Source organism: Canis lupus, chromosome 1 (genome assembly GCF_048164855.1).
Source record: "Canis lupus baileyi chromosome 1, mCanLup2.hap1, whole genome shotgun sequence".
NCBI lineage: Eukaryota > Metazoa > Chordata > Mammalia > Carnivora > Canidae > Canis > Canis lupus.
Window position 1 is genome coordinate 98,858,664 of NC_132838.1, and position 15,772 is coordinate 98,874,435.

The 15,772-nt window shown below is 38.1% G+C and overlaps 1 protein-coding gene across 6 annotated transcripts in view; it reads right to left on the bottom strand.

Annotated features, from left to right (window-relative positions):
- Positions 1-15,772, bottom strand: part of ZNF169 (zinc finger protein 169) — a 45,854-nt gene that overhangs the window by 17,064 nt on the left and 13,018 nt on the right. For 4 of the 6 annotated variants that reach the window (XM_072841954.1, XM_072841962.1, XM_072841943.1 and 1 more), the window contains 2 exons: positions 5,250-5,376; positions 4,690-4,785 (listed from right to left, as the gene is read on the bottom strand). In XM_072841954.1, coding sequence (XP_072698055.1) covers positions 4,690-4,785; positions 5,250-5,376 — 223 coding nt within the window. The remainder of the gene's footprint in view (positions 1-4,689; positions 4,786-5,249; positions 5,377-15,772) is intronic. The other 2 variants (XM_072841992.1, XM_072841981.1) reach the window with 1 other exon arrangement.

Here is a 15,772-nt window from a genome sequence, read left to right on the forward strand (position 1 = left end):
AAGGTAGGAGAGGCGGGGAAGGGGTGGGTGGTTGAGGGAGTTGGCTGTCACTATAAAAAAGCAGCACAAGGCATCCCTGTGATGCAGCTGTTGTTCTGTATCTTTGAATATAGTGCAGTTACAGGAATTTAGATGGGATAAAATTTCATAGAACTAGATAAACACACACCCCATCACATGCACAAAAGAGCAAAGGGAAAACTGGTGAAATCTGAGTAAGATCACTGCATTGTGTTAACAAAAATACAGGGCTGGTTTAACAAGAAAAGAAATGTCATTTACCTCATATATGGAATTTAAGAATGAAAATAGATGAACATAGGGGAGGAAGGGGGGAAAAAAAGAGAAGCAAACCATAAGACACGCTTGACTACAGAGAACAAACAGGGCTGCTGGAGGGGAGGTAGGCAGGAGATGGGCTAGATGAGTGATGGGTATTAAGGAGGGCATTTGTTGTGATGACACCGGATGTTATACGTAAGTGATGAAAACAATACTATACTATATGTTAACACTATATGTTAACTAGCTAGATTTTAAACTTGAAACATTAAAAAAAATGACTGCACTTGTTGAGGTGAGCACAGGGTGATGTATGGAATTGCTTAATCACTACCCTGTACACTTGAATCTGTATGCTATAACACTGTATGTTAAATAAAATTAAAACTAAAACTTAAAAAAAAAAATCAAAGACTAAAAAAACCCCAGATATGATCATCTTAAAAGATGCCCAAAAAACATCTGGCAAAAATCCAACATCCATTCCCAATAAACTCTCAGAAAATAAAGAATAGAAATTTGTTGTGCTGATAAAGGGCAGCTATAAAACTTATACTTAGGAGAAAGCATTCCCCAAAAGATTAGGAACAAGGAAAGGATGTCCACTCTCACCATTTAAATTCATCATTGCACTGGATGTTCTCGCCTGTGCAATGAGGCAAGAAAAAAGAAAAATATACTGAATGTAAAGAAGTAAAACTTATTCACAAATAACACGATCATCTATGTAGAAAATGCTATAGAATTTTTGAAAAAAGCTATTAGGACTAAAAAGTAAGTTTTGGAAATTTATCAGATACAAGATCCTTAACCATAAGTTAAATGTATTTCTCTAAACTTTCAACAGTTACAAACTAAACTTGAAAATAGCTTAATTTAAGTAGTATCAAAAATATGAAATATAGAGGGATAAATCTGACCAGAGATGTAAAGATTTGTATAATAAAAAATTATAAAACAAGGCTGACAGAAATTAAAATGGAGAGATAAACAGTGTTCACATATTGGGTGATACAATGTTAATGATATTTAAAATGAGGTAGATTTAACTCAATCCAAATCAAAATCCCAGCAGGCTTTGTAAAGTTGCTGATTCTAAAATCAATATGGAAATATGAAGAATCTAGAATAATTAAAATAAACTAAAAAGGAAAAAATGTTGGAGATTTATACTGAGTTCCAGACTTAAAAAGCTACATTAATCAAGACCATGTGGTACAGACATCAAGACAAAGAGGGGCGCCTGGTGACTCAGTGGGTTAAGTGTCTGCTTTCAGCTCAGATCATGATCTTGGAGTTATGTGATCGAGCCCCTTACTGGCCCTCCCTGTTCAGCGGGGAGTCTACTTCTCCTTCTGCTCCTCACCCCATTCTGTCTCTCAAATAAATAAATCTAAAAAAAAAAAAAAAAGAAAAAGGAGTGGAAAAAAAAAGTCCAGGGCGACCTAGGAGGCTCAGTCTTAACCGATTCCATTCGATTAAGCATCTGATTTTTTTTATATCAGCTCAGGTCTTGATCTCAGGGTCATGAATTCAAGCCCTGTGCCGGGCTCCACACTGGGCATGGAGCCAACTTAAAAAAAAAAAAAGAGAGTCCAAATATAGACCGCTTATACATTTGGTCAACTAGTTTACCACAAGGGTAAATAAGCAAATCAATAGAGAACAGCTTGGGCAGCCCCAGTGGCGCAGCGGTTTGGCGCCGCCTGCAACCTGGGGTGTGATCCTGGGGACCTGCTTCTCCCTCTGCCTCTCTGTCTCAATAAATAAATAAAATCTTTAAAAAAAATTAAAAAAAAAAAAGAACAGCTTGCCTTTACAGTAAATGGCGCTGGAAAATCTGGGTATTTGTATGCAAAACAAACAAATGTACTTAAATCCAGAGCTGGTACTAAGTATAAAAATTTACTCTAAATATGGAGCTAAATATAAAATAAAAATTATAACACTTTTAGAAGAAAAAATATATGAAAATTTGTTTCACCTTAGATCAGGCAAAGTTTTCTTAAATACACTACCAAAAGTGAAATTCATGAGATAAAAAACTAAATATTAGACTTCACCAAAATTGAGAATTTCTTTGAAAGACACTATTAAAAGAATGAAAAGAAAGCCATAGGGAAAATATCTGTAAATCAAACGTCTGATAATGACCTACTATACAGAACATATGAAGAATTTTCAGAACTCAATAGCAAAAATATAAGAAACCAGTTTTTTAAGTGGGCAAAAGATTTGAGAAGACGTTTCACCAAAGACATACATACAGATGTAAAGACATACAGAAGGCAAATAAGCACATGAAAAGATTCTCAACATCAGTCACTAGGTAAATGTCAAACAAAACACAGATGCCACTCTACAGCTATGTGAATGCCTAAAATTAAAATAACAATACCAAATTTTGACAAAGATGTGGAGCATCTGAACCCTTACACTCTGCTGGTGGGAATGTGAATGGTAGGTATAGCTTCTTTGGAAAACAGTTTTTGAGTTCCATGAAAAGCCTCTTATAACCTAGCCTTTCCAGTCCCAGATATTTATCCAAAAGAAATAAAAAACTTGTCATGAAGGTTCACACTTATTTTACTTGTATTCGTCAAAACTGGAGCCTATTTCACTGAGGGGGGCACTTGGCGGGATGAGCACTGGCTGTTATGCTAAATGTTGGCAAAATGAACTCCAATTAAAAAAAAAAAAAAAAACTGGAGGGATTCCTGGGTGGCTCAGCGGTTTAGAACCCTAGTGCCTAAGTGCCTTCAGCCCAGGGCGTGATCCTGGAGTCTCAGGATCGAGTCCCATGTCGGGCTCCCTGCGTGGAGCCTGCTTCTCTCTCACCTGCGTCTCTGCCCCTCTCTCTCTCTGCGTCTCTCATGAATAAATAAATTAAAAAATAAAAAAAATAAAAAAACAAAAAAACTGGAGCCTATTTAAAGATCTTTCAATAGGTGAATAGTTAAATAAGTTGCAATATCTATATAATGGAATACTATTCAGCAGTAAAAAGAAGTGAACTATAATACACACATTATGGATGGAATTCAAAATAATTATGTTGAGTGAAAGAATCTGGTATATATTCTGTATTATTTGATATTAATTCTGGAAAATGTGAACTGGTCTGTAATGACACAAAGTAGATCAGTGGTTACCTGGGTATTGGGGAGAGGGAGGAGAAGGAGTAAGACAGGGAGGGACAGGAGATAGGGATTATAATAACACACAAGAAAACTTTGGGGTGATAGATATGCTTGGTATTTGGATTGTGGCAATGGTTTCACAGCTGTGCTTCATATGTCAAAACTTACCAAATTTTGTGCTGCATCCTGGACAAACTCTTACCCTTATTTCCATGGAAATAACAAGAATATATAGCAGCATTATTTAAAAGCCAAAAATTGGAAATATCCAAAAGAAGGGAACTGATAATTCAACTGCACTGAATTGAAATATTCACAATGAGGGATCCCTGGGTGGCGCAGTGGTTTGGCGCCTGCCTTTGGCCCAGGGCGTGATCCTGGAGACCCGGGATCGAATCCCACATCAGGCTCCCGGTGCATGGAACCTGCTTCTCCCTCTGCCTCTCTCTCTCTCTCTCTCTCTCTCTGTGTGTGACTATCATAAATAAATAAAAATTAAAAAAAAAAAAAATTTGAAATATTCACAATGAAATCAATATAACAGTTTTTAAAAGTATAAATCTACTCATTTTCTCATGATTCTCACATTAAGGTGGTAAAAAAAAAAAAAAAAAAGCGTGTTCCAGAAGGATGTATATATTACAATACTATGTGCAGAGAAGTTTATAAACATGCAAAATGACACTATCTGGCTGAAGGACTCATCAAGTGGGGAAAGAAAGGCACATGAGAATGCTAGTGCAGAGGAGCAGGACACACCTGGAAGAAGGTGCAGGGACTGTTTTCAGGTCTTTCATGTCTGTTTCTAGGCCGCAGGGAAGGCACACAGGCATCATATAATTCTACACACCCTGTTGTAATCTTAAATAATCAACATAAAAGAAACAAGGTTATGGGGATGTGTGGGGTAGAACTGATGCACTAAGATGTTACCAGGTTAAGAAGAGAAATTGGACAGTGTCTCCCAGGGGCAGCAGACTCGGTCTCAGAGGGCAAACACTATGCAGAGTATCAGGCCAACCAATAAAAGCCCAAGAATGGGGAGATGAAAGAACTAGAAAAGGTGCTGGAAAAGAGACACCACATGAGTGGGATGAGGCTGCTGGGAGAGGGGAGGCTGCCAGGGATGCACTCTCTGGGTGAGTGGAGAAGGCATGGAAGGGAGGCTAGCAGAAGAGCCCTCCCCAGGAGCTCATGGGCTCTCCTTCCTCATCTGCTAAGTGCCTCACTGCCCGGTCTCCTACTCTGCCCACTGCTTCCCACTCACCTGGACAAAGGTCCAGAAAACATTCGTTCTCCTCTCTCCAGGGCTCATCGCCTTGCTCCAGTTGTGTGATGAGTTTGGGTTTGGAAAAGGCAATTCCTGCTCACAGGGAAAGAAACCAAGGTGACCCTGGGTTAGTGGCTTAAGAGGCAATGGCAGAACTCGGTCAGCAGGCGAAGGCAAAAACTCAGAAGGGGGCCGGGCAGCAGGACGATGTGCAAAGGCTTGCCAGAGTGCCGAGAAAGGATGACTAAGGGGGGGTGGGGATCCCGATCTAAAGGCAGTACACTAACTCTCCTCTGTGGGTAAGTGAATACCAGTATTCCCAAATTTGAGGAAAGATCACTTTGGACAGAGGCCCAGCCTTGGAAGAGGCATGGCAATTCAGGGTCAGACCACACCTCCCCAAACACCTTTACTGTTTCAACTCTACAGAATCCAGACGTTCTCTGGGGGTATAGGGAAAATACTGCTTTTCTTTCTGAGCCAAAAGCATGGCAGCTGCTACATAAAACCCTAAGGTGCTCACAGGGAGTCTGAGATCTGAGACAAGCCATCCTTACCCAGCGACACCAAGTGGCTGTAGTTCTCCAGCATTACGTCCCGATACAGGGTCCTCTGAGCAGAACTCAGTAGCTTCCACTCCTTCTGGGTGAAGGCCACAGCCACATCCCTGAAGGCCATTACTGCCTGTAACATAAACACATTCCTGCTCACCCAGAAGCCAGCCACATGCACTAGTCGGCCAAACCCAAACCACTACCCAGGGCCAAGGCAGGAAGAATGCTGGTGTGGGGCACCCTGGGGGAGATTCACAGATCCTGCTTTTAACTCAAACTCTAGTGCCATGTGTTCAAGACTGTTAATCCCCTTCTCACATTGCTCATGGGTCTAGTTAAGGGTCCCCTCCTCTCTTCTCTTGGATGTCTGTGATGCTGTCAGAAATGCAGTTTTGTTTAGCTATATCACTAAGTCTTGAAATCAGGGAGACTGATTTCTCCTGCTTATTCTTAATTTTAAAGGTTATTTTAGCTAGTCTAAGACATGTCCTTTCCATATAAATTTTATAATCTTAATTTGTATCTACCCAAAAACCTTGTTGGAATTTTGACAATGTATTTAAACCTTTATATTTGTGGAGACCTAACATTTTTACTTTTGACTCTTCAAATCCATGAACACGATGTGCCTCTCCATTTATTGAGACGTTAATTTCTTTCATCAGCATTTTGTGGTTTATAGCAGACAAATCCATGTTTTATTAGACTGATGCCTAAGAACTTTTTTTTTAAGATTTTATTTATATATTCATGAGAGACACAGAGATAGAGAGGCAGAGACACAGGCAGAGGAAGAAGCAGACAACCTGCAAAGAGCCCGATGCAGGACTCAATCCCAGGACCCCGAGATCACAACCTGGGCCAAAGGCAGACGCTCAACCACTGAGCCACCCAGGTGACTGCCTAAGAACTTCTTTAAGTGAATTTAATGGTATTATATTTTTAATTTCAGTGACACTATGTTCACTGCTACGATACAGAAATACAGTTGTTTCTGTGTTTATTTTAAATCCTGCAGCCTGGCTGAACTCACTTAGTTCTAGGAGTTTTTTTTTCCTCCTCCTAGATTTCTTGAGATTTTCTACATTGACAAGCATGGCGTCTGCATATAGGGACAGATTTACTTCTTCCCTTACAATCTGTATGCATTCTATTTCTTCTTGCTTTATTACAGAACTTCTAGCATAATAAAGAATGAGTGGTAAAAGCAGACATCTTTGCTTTATTTTTCACATAAGGAGGAAAGCGTTATGTCTCACAGCATTAAGAATACTACTCCATGGTGAGATGCCATGCCATACCCACTGGGATAGCTATTACCAAAGAAAAAGGAAAGAAGAGATTCTGGCAGAGTGTGAAAAAACACTGGAACCTCTGTGCATTTCTGGTGGGAAATGTAAACTGGTGTGGTTTCTGTGGAAGAGTCCGTTAACATTAAATGTACAAATGACCCTATGACCCAGCAATTCCATTCCTATCTATCTACCTCTCTATACTTGTATGCCAACGTTGCTAATGGCATTATCCAACAACAGCTCAAATACCTATCAATAGATAAATAAAGAATATGTGGTATATGCATACACTGGCATATATTTAGCCTTAAAAAAGCAAGGAAACTGATATTTGACATCGAGGATTAGCCTTGAAAACACGCTAACTGAAATATGCCAGTAACAGGCCAAAAAGTGTACAGCAGGTATGCAGAATGGGCAAACCTAAGAGACAAAGTAAAATAGAGGCTACCAAGAGCTGAGAGGAGTGGGTAATGATGAGTCAGTGTTTAACGGACAGAGTTTCTGTCCAGGAAGATGAAACAGTGCTGGAGATGGAGAATGGGGTCGGTTTCACAACAGTGCGAGTGTACTTAATGAACTAATGTACTTATTTAACTGTACACTTATAGTTAAAAACAGTAAATTTTATGTTATGTATATGTCAGAAAAAAAAAAAGAAATGTTAGATAAGTAATCAGGAAAGGCCTTGCTGAGGGGAAAAAAAAGATACAGATATCTTTGTAGATATCCGTATGCAAGTAGAGGAGTTCCCCTACCTTCCTTCTGTTCTCAGGCCTTTTGTTCCCACTGTGGTTCTTGAATTCTGTCAAATAAATGCTTTTACTACTTCAGCTGATACAATCATGTGGTGTTTTAGTCTGTTAATATGGTGGATTACACTAAATTTCAAGTATGGAACTAATCTTGCGTTTCTAAAGTAAACTGTACTTGGTAATAGCATAGGATTATTTTCTTTCTCTTTTTTTAAGATGAAGTATTTTAAAGATTTTATTTATTTATTCATGAGAGACACAGAAAGAGGGAGGCAGAGACACAGGCAGAGGCAGAAGCAGGCTCCAAGCAGGGAGCCCGACGTGGGACTCAATCCTGGGTCTCCAGGATCATGCCCTGGGCGAAAGGCGGCGCCAAACCGCTGAGCCACCCGGGCTGCCCACATATGATTATTTCCTATCAACCCAACACCTGCTCCAGAGTGAGCTGGGAAGTGTTTCCTCCTCGCCTATTTTCTGCAAGAAACCACATAGCACTGGTGTCACATCTTCTTTAAAGATTTGGGAGAATTCCACAGTAAAAACGTCTGGGCCGATAGATTTCTTCTGCAGGAATTTTTAGATTGTAAATTGGACTGAAGAATTACAGAGCTGTTCAAATTACTCCATATTGGGTAGGTTTTGGTAGTTTGGGCTTTTTAAGGAAGCAGTCATTTCATCTAAGCTGTGAGAGTTATGGGTGGATATTCTTTTGATGGCTTCAGAGTGCGTAGAGATATTGTTTCATTCTTGATATGGTCACTTGTGTCTACTCTTTTTCTTAGTCTTACTAGAGGTTGTTTCAATGTTATTTTCAGAAGAGCAGCTCTTTAACTGATTTTCTCTAGTTTTATTTTCAATTTCACTGATTTCTGCTTTTATCACTATTATTTCCTTCTATTTGTTTCCTCTGAGTTTATTTTGCTCTTATTTTTCTAGGTTCCTGAGTCAAACTTATTGACTTGAGACTTTTTTTCATACATATTCAGTGCTACAGGCTTTCCTCTGAGGACTGCTTTAGCTGTATTCCACATCCTTTGATATATTGTATTTTCTTCTCCATTCTTTCATGTATGTTTTTATTTCCCTTGAAACTTCATTTTTGATGCATGGATTACTTAGAAGCATGTAGTTTATTTTCTAAGTGTTTATAGACCTTTCTGTCAACTCTCTCTCAACTGACTTCAGGTTTCATTCCATTGTGGTCTGAGAAACACCTTGTATGGTATCAATTCTTTATATTTGTTAAGACAAATTCTTATGTTCTATGTGTTGTTTTATGGCCCAGGATACATCTATCTTGGTGTATGTTTCGTGGGTATCTAAAAAGAATATGTATCCTGCTCTTATTCTATAAAGATTAGATTTCATTGGTTGATGATGCTAACAAACTCTTACTGGAGTCTAGTTTTTCCATCATTGAGAGAAGGGTGTCGACGTCTCCAATTGTTGATTTGTCTATTCCTTCTTTGCATTTTCCTCTTCACATACGGTGAAATTGTTATGTGATGCATACATATTAGGTCACTATCTTCCTGGAAATTGACCATTTATCACCTTCTGTGTCTGATGACTCTCCTTGTGCTGAAATCTACCTTACTTGATTTCATATAGCTACTCCTGATTTAATATAGCTACTCCTGCTATCCTTTAATATTTGCATGATGTTTCTTTTTATCCTTTTAACTGGCCTATGCTATATTTGAAGTTTCATTAGATAGCATATATGGTTTGTTGTGGCTTTTTTTCTTATTCTACCCGTCTCTTTTGGTTGGTATATTAGATAATTTTGTTCTTTTTGGTCTGTTTTCTATTTATTGACTTCTTTTGGGTTACTTGGACTTTTCTTTAGAATTGCTTTTATTTATCCAGTGCTTTCTGTATATTTGTTTGTATAGGTTCTTTTAGTGGTTACTCTAGGAGCTACCTTATGTACACATAACTAATCAGTCTACTGGTATCTTCATTTTCCAGTTTGAATGAAGTATATAGAAACTTTACCTCCCATTACATCCTTTGCCCTTCCAATAATTCTAAGTATTTCCTCTTTATTTATTTAGAATCACATCAGACTGTAATAATTTTTCCTTCAACCATCAAAATTAGTTTAGAAAATTCATGTGTAGGGAAGCCTGGGTGGCTCAGTGGTTGAGCGTCTGCCTTTCGCTTGGGACATGATCCGGGGGTCCAGGATTGAGTCTCACGTCGGGCTCCCTGCATGGAGCCTGCTTCTCCCTCTGCCTGTGTCTCTCCTCTCCTCTCCTCTCTCTCTTTCTCTCTCTGTCTCCCATGAAAAAATAAATAAAATCTTAAAAAAAGAAAATTCATGTGTAAAGGAGTGTTTCCTCTATATAACCATATTTTCTCCATGTTTTCTTTCTTTCTGATTGTGTCGGGGTCCCCAAGACCAATCCCTGGTTTGATATTTACTAGGATATGCAAGATTCATCCACATAGTTTTACCCATGGCTACAACAAAGGGATACAAAGCAAAATCAGCAAAGAGAAATTGTACAAGAGACAAAGTCCAAAGGCAACCGGGAACAAACTTCCAAGAATCCCCTCCCAGTAGAATAACACATGACCCACTTAACTCCTCCACCAAGGACTTGTGACGTGTTAAATATTGTCTAACAAGGATGCTCATTAGAGGCTGTGTCCAACTTTTTTAGTGGGGTCTGGTCACACAGGCACTTTCAGCATAAACCCTACAGTTTGCATAGTTTTAGGCACGGTGAGACATCCTTATCAGTTCTGGGAATGGTGCTAACCCTCCAGAAATGCAAGATCCCAATGCCAGCCAACGGATAATCTTGCAAGCAGGATTTCCTAAGAATAGCCTGTTATGTTAACACTTTCCCACACACAGATGTTCCAAGATTCCCTCTTTTATGGTTTCCTTTTTGTTTATAAAATCACCTCTATCCACACTCCTGGAGACAAATTCTCAGGTTTTTTCTTTTTCAAGAATATCCAATTTCCCCTTCATTCCTGGAAGGTATTTTCATTTGGCACAGGATTTGGGGTTGGTAATTCTTTTCTTTCAGCACCTAAAGAACATCACACCTCTTCCACCCAACTTCTTTGGTTTCTAATGAGACATCTACTACTATTCCAATAGCTTTTCCTTTATGAGAAATGTGTTGTTTCTCCTTGGCTGCTTTCAAGATGTTTTCTTCATTTTTAGGCTTTAGAAGATTCATTATAAGGTGTCTTGGCATGGATTTCAGTGAGTTTGTCATATTTGGCATATGTTCAAACTTTTTGAATCTGTAGGTTTACATCTCTTGCCAAATTTGGGAAGTTTTCAGCCACTAATTCTTCTAATGCTTTTTCAGCCCAGCCTACTTTCATTCCTTTTTCTAGAACTACAATGACACAAATATTAGATATTGTGTTATGTTCCCAGTTTTTGAGGCTCTGTTCATTATTTTTTCCCAGCATATTTTCTCCCTGTTGTGCAGATTGGGTAATTTCCATTGTTCTATCTTCTAGTTCACGGATTTCTCTGTAACCTCTAATCTGGTAAGCCCATCTATTGAGCTTTATCTTTCAAGTATGTATTTTTTGTTCTGAAATCTCCATGTTTATTCATTGTATCTCTATTTCTTCAGAGGCTAATTTTTCATTAATCACATGTGTTTTAGTGTGGATCCCCGGTTGTCTAAGCACTATTTGTATGGACCATCCCTTTCCAATTGAATGATCTTGGCACTCTTGTCAAAAATCAATTGACCATATATGTGAAGGTTGTTTTTTTTTCCCCGCTCAGGCTCTCAGTTGTATTCCATTGTTCTATATATTTATCCTTAAGTCAGTGAGAACCTATTTTGCCACTGTTTGTATTCTTGGTACTAAGTACTGAAATCAGGCAGTTGACTCCTCCAGACTTGTTTCTGCAAGACTCAAGATCCTGTGATATTCCAAATGAATTTTAGGATAGCTTCTTCTATTTATGTTTTTTTTTTAATCATGAATAGAATTTTGATGGGTATTGTTCTGAATCTATGGATTACTTTGGGTAGTACTGTCATTTTAGCAATACTAAGTCTTCCAGTCCATAAGCAGGGAAGTGTTTCCATATACCTAGGTCTTCTTTAATTTCCACGCTATTTTGTAGTTGTCAGTAAACAAGTCTTTTGCCTCCTTAGTTAAATTTATTGTTGAGTATTTGATTCTTTTAGATGCTATTGTAATTTGAAACTTTATTGCAATCTATTCTTTGGAATTTATTTTATTGGAACTTAAAAATATATGTATTTTCTATTTGGATAGTTTGTTGAAAACATACAGAAATAAAACTGGCTTTTCGATGTTGATTTTGCATCCCACCACTTTACTAAATCTATTTATTAGCTCTGACTTTTTTTTTTAACCTGTGTGGATTTTAAGGCTTTATGAATATGAGAATGTCTTCAGTGAAGAGATCACTTTACTTCTTTTCTAATTTGGATGTGTTTTTCTTTTTTTTTTTTTTTTAAGATTTTATTTATTTATTCATAGAAACACAGAGAATGAGAGGCAGAGACACAGGCAGAGGGAGAAGCAGGCCCCATGCAGAGAGCCCGACATGGGACTCGATCCAGGGTCTCCAGGATCACGCCCTGGGCTGCAGGTGGCGCTAAACCACTGTGCCACCAGGGCTGCCCTGTTTTCTTTTTCTCACCAATTATTCTGGCTAGAACTGCCGTACTGTGTTGAACAGAAGTAGCAAAAGCTGGCATCCTTATTTCATTTGTGTTCTTCAGAAAAAAGCATTCAGTGTTTCACCAATAACAGTGTTAGTGTGGATTTTTCATATATGGCCTTGATCACATTGAGAAAGTTCCCTTCTATTCCTAGTTTGCTGAATGTTTTTTCATGAAAGGTGTTTAGTTGTGTCACATGACTTTTCTTTTTTTAAAAAAAATTTTTATTCATTCATTCATGATAGACAGAGACTGAGGCAGAGAAATAGAGGGAGAAGCAGGCTCCTCGCAGGGAGCCTGATGTGGGACTCAATCCCCAGGACCCCAGAATCACGCCCTGAGCCGAAGGCAGATGTTCAACAGCTGAGCCACCCAGGTGTCCCTGTCATATGATTTTTCAACTAAGAGATGATGAGTGATTTTTACCCTGCTGTCTCCTAATGTGGTATATTATAGAATTAATTTTAACATGTTGAAACATTCTTGCATTCTGAGAGTAAACCTCATTTGCTCAAGAAGTACAACTCTTAATATGCTGCTGAATTAGCTTTAGACATATTTTGGTGAAGATTTTTCCATCTGTGCTCATAAGGGATATTAGCCTATAGTCTTCTTGTAGTGTCTCTGTTTGAGACCTGGTATCAAAGTAATGCTGTCCTCATAGAATGAATTAGGAAGTGTCTTCTTAAATCTTTTGGAATAGTTGGAGAAAGATTTTGTTAACTTTTTTTATATGTTTGGTAGAATTAACAAAGCCACCGGGTTGTGAGGTTTTCTCTGTTGGGGGGGGGGGGGGGTTATTGATTTAATATCTTCACTATTTCTAGGTCTATTCAGAATTCCTATTCTTTCCTGAGTCAGTTTGGGTAGATTGTGCATTTCTAAAAATTTATCCATTTCACCTTGGGTAACCAAGTTGTTGCCATACAGCTATTCTCTTATGTAAGTATTCCCTTATAACCCTTCTTACTTAAAAAAAAAAAAAAAATGACAGTAATGTCTCCAAGTTCATTTTTTATTTTACTTATTTTGTTGTTAGTCAATCTAGATAAAGGTTTGTCAATTTTGTTGATCTTTTTAAGGAACCAGCTTTAAGTTTTGTTGATTTCTCTATCATGTTTCTGTTTTCTATTTTATCTCATCTTTATTATTTCCTTCCTGTTTCTAGCTTGGGTTTAGTTTGCTCTTAAATTGTAAAATTAGGTTGCTGATTTTAGATCTTTCTTCTTTTTACATTATGCATCTATAGCTATAAAATTCCCTCTAAGCATCATTTTTGCTGTATCCCGTAAGTTTTAGAATGTCGAGTTTTCATGTCTATTTGTCTCAGTGTATTTTCTACCCTCTCTTGATTTTTCTTCTTGGGTAGAATGGTTGCTTGAGTGTACTACCTAATTTCCACATATTTGTGAATTTTCCAGAGTTCTTTTTTTTTTTTTTTTTTTTAGATAAGTATTTGGTTTTTTAAATTTATTTATTCAGAGAGAGAGACTGAGAATCAGAGACACAGGCAGAGGGAGAAGCGGGCCCCATGCAGGGAGTCTGACGAGAGACTCGATCCTGGGTCTCCAGAATCAGACCCCGGGCCGCAAGCGGCGCTAAACCGCTGCGCCACCAGGGGTGCCCTCCAGAGTTCTTTCTGATCATTTCTAGTTTCATCCTACTGCGATCAGAAGTTACTTTGTGTGACTTCAATCATTTCAAATTCAAATTCACCTACCTTGTGGCCTAATAGATGTCTAGCCTGGAAAATGTTTTAGGTGCACTTGAGTGAAATATTTACTTTGCTGTTGTTGGGTGGTGGTGGTGTGTGTTGTTTGCCTATTAGTTGCAACTGATATATAGTGTAGTTCAAATTGTGTATTTCCTTTGCTCTCCCATCTGGCTGTTCTATTCATTATAGAAAGGCGGGTATTGAAGTCTACACCCATTATTGTAGAACCATTTTTTCCCTTTAATTCTGCCCATTTTTACTCCATATATGTTGAGACTATACTGCTAGGTATGCACATATTTATAATTGTTATATCTTCTCTCCATAGTGAACTTTTTATCAACATATGATATTCTTCTTAGTCTTTCGTGGTTTTTGTTGTTGTTTTTTTAAAAGAAGATTTTATTTATTTATTCATGAGAGACACACACAGAGAAGCAGAGACATAGGCAGAGAAGAAGCAGGCTCCCTGTGGGGAGCCTGATGCAGGACTTGATCCCAGGATGCTGAGATCACTCAAAGCCACAGGCAGACACTCAACCACTGAGCCACCCAGCTGCCCCCCTTCTTAATCTTTTGTAACTTTTCCTTTTAAATTGAAATATAATTGACACACAATATCCTTAGTTTCAATTGTACTTCATAGTGATTTAATATTTTTATACATTACAAATATATCCCCACAATATCTAGTTACCATCTGTCACCAAAGATACTCTAGTATTATGACTATATTTCCCCTGCTATACAATGCATCCCCATGATTTATTTTATAACTAGAAATTTGTACCTCTTAATCCCCTTCACCTATTTGCCCACTCCTCAACCCCTCCCCACTTGGATAACAGGATGATAAGATTCAGGGTGTGCTAAGGATCCCACAGGAAGTGGCACAGTAGGGACAGAAAAATTGAGCCAGTGACACATTCCATTTTGGCCAGGAATGCTTCTCTATTAACATCATAAATGGTAAAGTAAAACATACAAAAGTTTTCTCTTACTTTAAGTAACACGCTGAATTAAATATACTACATAAACATTTTCCCTCAAAGGTATAAAATATTTGACAACTGAGGGACATACAGCTCTTAATGATTCTGATAACCAATCAATTTTAATTTGTACAGTAACATACAAATAACCACCATACAAACCCAGTACTAAGATCAAGTTCAGATCTTCTTGCAAAAAAATTCTATATTTGATATGACAGGCAATGAAAAACTGAATCCAATTGACACTATTTTTGTGTAACTGATATAATCAACACAAGATAGCCCACCTGCTCTCTATTTAGGTGATTAGTAAATGTTAATTTTATCCAATTATGTCAAGTTCACCTGTTGCCTAATCTTACAGGTTATAAAAATCTTTCCTTTAGGATATATATTCACTCAGTTACAGTTGATCCGTAACACGGGGCTACAGGGGTGCCGATCCACCATACAGTCACAAATCTGCGTATAATTTTTGACTCCCCAAAAACTTAACCAATAGCCTATGATTAACCAGAAGCCTCACTGATACAATGAATAAACATATATTTTATGTTACGTGTATTATATACTGTATTTTTACAATAAACTAGAGAAAAAAGTATTATTAAGAAATTCATAAGAGAAAATACACTTAAAGTGCTGTCCTGTATGTACTGAAAAAAATCCACATATAAATGGACCCACACAATTCAAACCCATATTGTTCAAGGATCAACTATACTATTTATTTCCTAATCCTTGATTTTGACATGGCAAAATCCTCAAAATCCAGCTTGCTCCAAGTTCAGGCCCACAATCCTCAGCCTAGCTTTCCAGATTCTGGTGATTTGGCTGTCCAGGCTCAGAGCAGGTGAAGGCAAAGCCTTCAGGAGACAGGAAAGGAATGAGTGAAGCAGTCTCCTCAGCCTTGGGGTCTGGGAGTGAAAGTGAGTACAACCACACTGTGGAGACACTGTTTGGCTTCAACTATTTGTCATCTGCCAAGAGAGTGGACTCTGGAGAGTGGTGAATGAACGACCTATTCTCAGAGAAGTTGGCAATCTACACTTTCAGACATAATCTTCCAATTTTTAAGTGTG